Source organism: Chrysochloris asiatica, unplaced genomic scaffold, assembly GCF_000296735.1.
Source record: "Chrysochloris asiatica unplaced genomic scaffold, ChrAsi1.0 scaffold00279, whole genome shotgun sequence".
NCBI classification, from domain to species: Eukaryota; Metazoa; Chordata; class Mammalia; order Afrosoricida; family Chrysochloridae; genus Chrysochloris; species Chrysochloris asiatica.
Window position 1 is genome coordinate 284,919 of NW_006408797.1, and position 8,644 is coordinate 293,562.

The 8,644-nt window shown below is 36.4% G+C and overlaps 1 protein-coding gene across 2 annotated transcripts in view; it reads left to right on the forward strand.

Annotated features, from left to right (window-relative positions):
- The window catches only part of RNF130 (ring finger protein 130), a 226,436-nt gene that overhangs the window by 127,010 nt on the left and 90,782 nt on the right, over positions 1-8,644 (forward strand). For both annotated transcript variants that reach the window (XM_006874443.1, XM_006874444.1), the window contains exon 3: positions 5,787-6,037. In XM_006874443.1, the coding sequence (XP_006874505.1) occupies positions 5,787-6,037 (251 nt within the window). The remainder of the gene's footprint in view (positions 1-5,786; positions 6,038-8,644) is intronic.

Genomic DNA, 8,644 nt, shown 5'->3' on the forward strand with positions numbered 1-8,644 from the left:
AAATACTGCCCGATCCTGGGCCAACCTCACTACTGTTGCCACGCTTGAGTCCATCGATGCTGCTAATTGGCCATTCCATCTCATTGGAGGTCTTCTCTTTTTCTCTGACCCTCCACCTTACCAAACATGATATCCTTTTCCAGCGACTGGTCCCTCCTGACAATATATCCAAAGTATGAGAGATGAAGTTTGTCCATCTGGCCTCCAAGGATCTTACAGATATATAATTTGGTGATACAGCATCCTCTTGAACTCTTGATGGGAAATTGCTTAAAATTACTTGTCTTTTAATGGTTTTGAAAATCCTTAAAACTTTGGCAAGAGATATAAAACAAGCAAGTTAGTCTGTTAAGGCATAAAACATTTTACTCTCACAAAAGATTTAAAGCCTTGAAAATCCTATACAGGGTTGCTATGAGTCAGAACTGACTCCACAACACTTAACAACAGTGACATTTTTATTGAAATGTTATTTTTTTAGAAAAATTTATAGTAAATCCTTTTTTCTCACCAATTTCTAGTTGCAGCCTGGTTCCTTAGACAGCTGGTCTGTTCATTCCAAATTGGTCTTTCGAGGCTTGGTGTGGTGCTATAGGATAAGCACTGGACTGCAAGGTCAGTTTGACCCACGAGGTCAGCAATTCAAACTCACCAGCTGCACCTATGCAGGGTCACTAAGTGTTAAACCTATTTGATGACACAGCAACAGGGTTAAAGTATGAGATGCGTAGCTGAACTGTGCTTGTCCTCAAATTTACTCTTAAGAAGGGATGGAAGGAAAACAGGTTGGAAGGGAGGTGTTTCTGACACTGCCCAACTGGTAGACTTCATATTCTGAACTGGAAGTTGAATCTTTGTGGTAGCTGGGAGGACTTTGTTACTAGTCAGCACATAGCTGAGCATTTCCTGAATTAGCAGTGTGGAATTCAATAGAGGGAATAGAATTTCCACATTTTTATGGAAGTTTCAAAAGTATCATTACAGATACTTAATGTGATAATACACTTTGGTTTTCTCCCCAGAATGCCTCTTTCACTTTCTGTGAATACTTATACTACAAATAGGATTAGCTCAGTGAACTGTAGTACTTACCGAGTGTCTGGCATGAATCCTGTAACAGTTAGTGTCTCATTTTTTGAAAGAAGAAACAAGTTCAGATCGGTTAAATTCCATGCTGGGATCTGAACCTAGACATTTTGACACCAGAGCTTAAAAGGAGGTTGATTGTGAGATTCTTTCTATAGGCCTATCAAAATTGACTATGTAGTTGAGATTACATAGTAGGGTTACTATATTTTCCATCTTTTTCCTCCATTAAAAGTAGGATTGCTGAAGCAGGAGTCTCTGTATTTTAAACAAAAGTTGCCCAATCAGCATTTTCTTTTTTTTTTATGAGAAAAACATAAGTAGAAAACTACAGTAATGCCTCTGCTATAGAATCTGTGTACAAAATATAGAAGAAATTATAGCATTAGTAAATAACCGTTTTGTGACCCACCATTGTCATAACTGATTCAGACAAGCACATTCAGGGGAAACTTCTTGGGGGACTGTATATTCATGCAACCCGAAAGTATCACCACAAATTACTCATTAATTAAAAGAGAAAAGGGTATATTTACAGGAGAAATCTGACAGATCTGAGATTAACCAAGTGATCAATAAAGAAAACCTGACATGCTTTATGAGGTAATTCACTGAGGAGGTCTTAGGATCCCCAGTAGAAAATTCTTATTAGAAATGTTTGATTTGAATCTAGTCATGAGGAGACAATCCAAATTGAGGGACATTTTCAGAACACCTGGCTTGAACTCTTCAAAAAGATTAGTTCATAAATGACCAAAAATGACTTAGATACTATTTTAAATTAAAGGAGATTAATGAGATGTAATAATTAATCAGAATCCTTAATTGGATTCCAGATTAAAAAAACTAAACAAAACCAAAAATAAATTATAAAATTCAGTATTGTGGTTGTTGTTGTTGTTAAGTGCCTTGGGTCGATTCCAACTCATAGCACCCCTGTATAAAGTTTTTGAGGAGTGGCTTGTGGGTTTGAGCCGCTGATCTTGCCGTTCAAACTGACCTTGCAGTCCTGCGCATTGTCCTGAAACCCACACCCATCTTAATTATAATAACTGAATGATGATTACATAGAATACATTGTTCTTGGCAATTATAGTGAAGTATTTAATGAAGATGCTTAACACCCTACTCTCAGTTGGTTTACCAAAAATAAATATGTACAGAAAGGGAAAATCTAAATAAAAAGTACATGAGTGTTTACATACTATCATTTAAACTGCTCTGTGAGTTTGAAAATTTCAAATAAAGTAGGAAAACTAAAATTTGTTTGCTAACATAGCCAAACTCAAGCAATGGAGACATAGGTTTGTATTAAGAATAATAATGGAGAACGTTTTTCAAGGAAATAATTGAAAGCAGGAACTCCTGATGTGGCACTGGACTGCAAACTACAAGGTCAGCAGTCTAAACCCACCAGCTGCTCCTTGGAAACCCTATACACAGTCGCTATGAGTCAGAACCGACTCAATGGCACTTACCAACAACAACAACAATTGAAAGCAGTGATCATAAATACCTAGGTTTATACTGAATTGACATCTCTGGCAAATTTATAATGGCTGCCTGATATGCTAAATGCCTGGGATTCTTTAGTGTTCTTTGGAGGCTAGGATGGCCAAACTTTGTCTTTCATACTTTGGACGTATTGTCAGGAGGGACCAGTCTCTGGAGAAGGATATCATGTTTGGTAAGGTGGAGGTTCAGAGATAGAGAGGAAGAACCCCAAAGAGATGGATTGGCCAAGAGGCAGCATTGATGGACTCAAGCATGGCAACAAAAGTGAGGTTGGCCCAGGATTGGGCAGCTTTTTGATCTGTGCATAGGGTCGCTATTAGTTGGTACCGACTCGATGGCACCTAACAACAACAACAATCCTTGATTTATTAGCCGTATTTTCCAAGAGTTTAGAAAGTGGGAATGGGTATGGATGTTCCAAATATTTGCCAGTTGGTTGAATGTTTACATCATTACAGTCTAATCCTTAACTCTTATCAAGTACTGCTTGACCTAACCCTAGTCTTAGCCTGAAGTTTTAGTATTCTCTTTAATATCCCTCCTGAAGTTGGGTCAGAGGGCTCCACAAATCAAAATCAAGCATCTGAGGAATCCTTAAATGAGAGTCTACAAGCCCAGACAGACTCAAGGGGTAGGGAGTAATAAGGTACTTAACACCTCCTGAATCAGATTTTGAAAGCAGGAGTTCTTTTCAGATTCTCTTTGTGGGACCTAAAATTTTAAAATGGTAAAGAACCTCCTCATGTTCTGAGGATCTTTTGTAATTGTTAGCATCCTATCCAGTTTGTTCTTCACCTCCCTTACTGCTAGCATGATGAGACTTCCTATGTTTGGCCCCCTATCTCTAGTGTCTCTTATATTCTCCTTTGCTCTCATGAGGGTAGATGGAGTTTTCATCTAATCAGAAGCAGGTAATTTTCCATTTTCTTTAAAAGGTGAACATAAAGGAGCCTTGATCATAGTATGTGCTCAATAAATACTGTTGAAAGGATGGTTGAAATAATGAAATACTTCTTTTCCCAAACAGCTTTCCAGTTGAAATTAGTTGGAGTTCACTTAGTGTTTCTTAAATGAGTTAAATTACATGGATTAGCTCCCTTGGCTACCTGTGCAATTTTCCATGCTCCTTTTTCAGCTTGAGTCTTCGAGAGGGAGCCTCAGAACTGAGTTCTAAAACGTTTGTACCTGGTGTGATTATAAAGCAATGAGACTGATTGTCATGTGTAGTGTGTGGGATCCGTCTCAGTTACTTTATAGCCATACCTGGTATCTTATACCTCAGATCATTGCCTGTTGAACAACATTTTAATAGCACACGCCTAAGGTTTCTAAATGAAAGTTTAAAGTGGTTTAGCAGTATTTTATTATTTTTTCTAACTTACTGATCAAAACTCTTATTTCAGAAAAATAATTAGATATTAACTTTATTGCTTGCTTTAATTTTACAGTTTTCTTTTTGCTTTTTTGACTTTTAATCAGCATTTTGATAAAGTGCTATTCTGGTAAAATGGCTGGAAAATTTTTGAAATAAGGTAATATAAAGATATATCTATGAGGTTACACTTTTTTTTAATAAAACTCCATTTATTAATGAATTTTTCACTTGCATGTGGTCTTTTGACTGCACATGCCACAGAAATAGCCTTTTTAACTAAATGGTCAGTGAAACATAAAAACAGAATACTCATTCAAAAAGCCTTTAAAGGGGCAAATTTTGGTGTGTTTTTTTTTTGTTTGCTTGCTTGTTTTATTTTGGTGACTTATATTTTCATACACAAGCCCTATTCTAATTTGAAAAGTAGTTGTAATTTTCTGTTTCTCAAAATAAAAGGTTTCTTTCCCTCTCCCTGATCTGACACCTCGTCTCCCTTAGGAACTCTTTGAAGAAGGCAACTTCTAAAATTTGCATGCTACCACAAGCGATTTCATCCTCTGAAAGGATGACCACTGGTAGCTAGATTGGTGTTGGAAAGACTTTTTTTTTTTTTTCTCCCCTTAAAGAAAAATGGGAAATTATTCCCTTTTCTGGAGGAGAAAAATTCTCGTAATTTCATGCTGTAAAATTGTGCCTGTGGCAGAACTGGAAAATATTTTGAGTTTTCCTTCTGTAATAGATTTCTTTATTACACGGGTTTCAACTTTCACAGGTGTTATATAGAAGCTATAAATACGGTTGGGCCTTGAACAACACAGATTTGGGCTGCATGGGTCAACTTTATACATAGATTTTTTATTCCCTGCTGCTATTGCGGTGAGCTCAAGTGCTGTGAATATCCACTTTAAAAGCCTTGTGACTCTAGTCATCTCTGCGTGAGCAGTTCATGATCAGTTACTGGAGTGAGGAACTGCTCACACAGAGATGATTAGTGTCACACAGTATTTTAAACAGATTAAAATCCCAGTAGCATGGGACCCACACAGTTCTATTGCTAAAGGATCCACTGTAATTTGAACTTTGGACCTGTGTCAGGAAGGGTTTACTGTAGGAAGGGTTCTGGGACAAATTAAAAAGGAGTCTTTATCCAGTCAGGTCTAGATATAAGGCCAAAATTAGTTTCAAATGTTATTAATAAAAGGTCCCACCATTTGGTATTTTGTTCTTGCAACTCAATATATTATCAGCTGTGTATCCTAGGTCTCAGAGATAATATAAAACTTCTTATCTTCTTTCAGTTCCTTGCAATAGCTCAACACACAGGTGTTCCATAAGTGTCTTTTAGTACAAAAAGTATCCATTTATACTGTAGATAACAGTGCTTTTCACCTGTTCTTAGGGAGTTGGGTCTTTTTAATTGCATTTTAAGATGAAAATGTTTTACAGTGGAAACCCTGCTATGAGTTTATCACATTTCTGTTGCTTTGTAATTTTATGTCATGACATTTGACTGGTTTAATAATATGCTTTTAAAATATACTCATGTGACAATTAATAATAGCTCTTAAAACTGCATATGTTTTATGCCTTAAGTATTTAAATGTCAAATACTGTACAACACAACACAATTATAATTACGTCCCTTCTTAGTACCAGCATACCCAATTGCAACTTCATTTGTTAAGTTGAATCTGTAAACCCTTGTCATTAGCAAAAATTGCAGTTGTTTTTCTAAGTAGCATTTTTATATATTTTGTTTTCATAAATTTTAAATGTCACTTTGAGTATACATATTTATTTGACATTACAGGCACTGGAGATATTATTGCTGTCATGATTACAGAATTGAGGGGTAAGGATATTTTGAGTTATCTGGAGAAAAACATCTCTGTACAAATGACAATAGCTGTTGGAGCTCGTATGCCGCCAAAGAACTTCAGCCGTGGCTCCCTAGTCTTCGTGTCAATATCCTTTATTGTTTTGATGATTATTTCTTCAGCATGGCTCATATTCTACTTCATTCAGAAGATCAGGTACACAAATGCACGCGACAGGAACCAGGTGAGCTACCAAAACTCTATGATGATTGATTCTTATCAGCCATAATTCATATGCATCGGTTATAACTATATATAGCATTTTTTTCTGTTTTAAAAAAAGTTGTAACTAACCTTCAGTCATTTTAATATATTGACGATTATCTACAAGGGTGTTTTAAATGCCTAAAGGGGAAGTATCAAATTATAATGATCACTTAAAATATTCTAGGTAGGTAGACAGGTTAATATCATAGTATGATCTAGCTAATTTTAATCATTTGGAGAAATATCACGAAATTGCTTATTTAAACCGGGAACATTGATTGTCTCTGGAGAGGGGATTTAGCTGGGGGACACAGATTTTTGTTTCATGCAATTTTTTTTATCCTGCTAAATTTTGAGCTATATGTTATCTATTAGAAAAAAGTTCAAGACAAATTATATGTCGTATCTAAGCTCAGACATGGGAATAAAGGTGGAGAGAAGACTGTTTGGATGGTAAATACCCATAGAAAGGCTTTATTTGTGTAGAGCCACCCTAAAATTCCATTGCCCAGTACATAATAAGTGCTCATTAAATTGTGGCGAATTAATAAAGCCACAAGAAAAGCAGTGTGCTGCCTTGTGGGAAGTTGATAGTTCTGGAGATAATAGTTACCTCAGTTCAATACTCCTTTAATTTGATGTGGTACAGACAAACTATCTCTCTACTCTTGGAGCAATGCTCAAAATGTTAGTTTTCTACAGGAAACACCTACAACTAGGACCTAAGAAATTGCTGTCGGTGTATATAGCACCGTTCTCTCTTTACCCAGAATACATCCAGATTCCTGGGGGGGAGGTGAAATTTTCATCCTTCCTCATTCTACTGAAAAGAACACAGGTTTTGGCATGGGACAAAATTGAAGTTCAAATGTCAACCATACCACCGGTTTTTTGTTGTTATTTATAATTTCAGACTAACAAAAAGGTTTCAATAACAGTACAAAGTATTTTTTTTTACCTTGTATCTCCAGTTGTTACATTTTAATCACATTTCCTTTCTCTCTATGTACTACTTTTTTCAAACCACTTGAAAGAGTTTGATATAATGTCCCTTTACCTCATAACTACTTGGTTGTTTGTTTTCAAAAACAATAACCTTCTCCTATATAACCACAGTATGATTATCAAAATCAGGAAATTAACATCAGTAGAATACTATTATCTGATCTGCATTCCTTTTTCAAATTTCATAAGTTTGTCTCAGTAATGTCCTTTATAACAAAGAAAAACATGCCTCTTTAATGTTTCATGACATTGACATTTTTGAAACATATGGGCCAGTTCTTTTGTATTTGATGTTCTTCATAATTAGATTAAGTTTATGTGCACTTTTGTCAGAAATGTCAATTTTTCTTTACATTTTTTTCTAGCTTTTTATAGATGTACATGCATTCTTAAGAAATAATATAGAAAGCTCCCGTAGACCCTTCACCCATTTTCTTACATCACTTTAGTAAATAACTGCAATCAGGAATCTGACATTGAATCAGTCAGTCTATTGATCAGATTTTCCCAGTTTTCTTGTACTCTTGTGTGTGGGTGTTTGTGCATGTGTTTAGTTGTATGCAGTTTTATCAGGTATAGATTTATGTGACCACAAGTCAAAACAAAGAACAGTTTCTTCACAAGGATACCTTCTGCCATCCTTTTATATCAGTAGCGGCCTCTCTCCCTCTACTAGCCCCTAGGAATTATTTTAATCTCTTCCCCATACACTTCAAGAATGCTAAATAAATGGAATCATACAGTGTTTAACCACTGGAGTTTGGATTTCTTCCCTCAGCATAATGCCCTTGAGACTTATTCAAGTTATTGTGTATATCAGTAGTTTGCCTCTTTTTATTGCTGAGTGTTATTCATGGCTTGGAGTCATGGTGTGGTGATGTGGGTTAATGCACTGGACTGGAAAGTTGGTTTGAATTTCAAATTAAATTTATGATGAAAAGTTTGTTTTTATTTTGTTTTTATTTGATTTCTATCTGAATGAGGCTTTTAAAAGAGAATCAAAATAGAGACTACTGTTTCCCTGTCCCCTGTGGAAAAACAGAATTATTGTCATTGCTTTCATTCAGAGAAAACGGATCTTTGGTACAGTTTAGATAACATTTCAGAAAAAAAGATGAGACAGAACAGCTAAATCCAGAGACAGTTCTATATCTACCAGAGCAAAGAGAATGGACCAGGAGTGCAGGCCTGTCATAATCGTTGGAGTGGACTAATCCTAGATCACCCTTCTCCCCTCACCGAATAGAGTCATACAGTATTGGGCATTAAAGTGAATACTGTTTTGAAACTTGTTTACAAATATATGTTGTTGTTGTTGTTAGGTGCCGTCGAGTCTGTACCGACCCATAGCGACATTATGCACAGCAGGACGAAACACTGCCCAATCCTGGGCCAACCTCACTACTGTTGCCATGCTTGAGTCCATCGACGCTGCCACTTGGCCAATCCATCTCATTGGGGTCTTCCTCTTTTTCTCTGACCCTCCACCTTTCCAAACATATCCTTCTCCAGCGACTAGTCCCTCCTGACAATATGTCCGAAGGAGCTCTGGTAGCGTAGTGGTTACGAATCGGGCTGC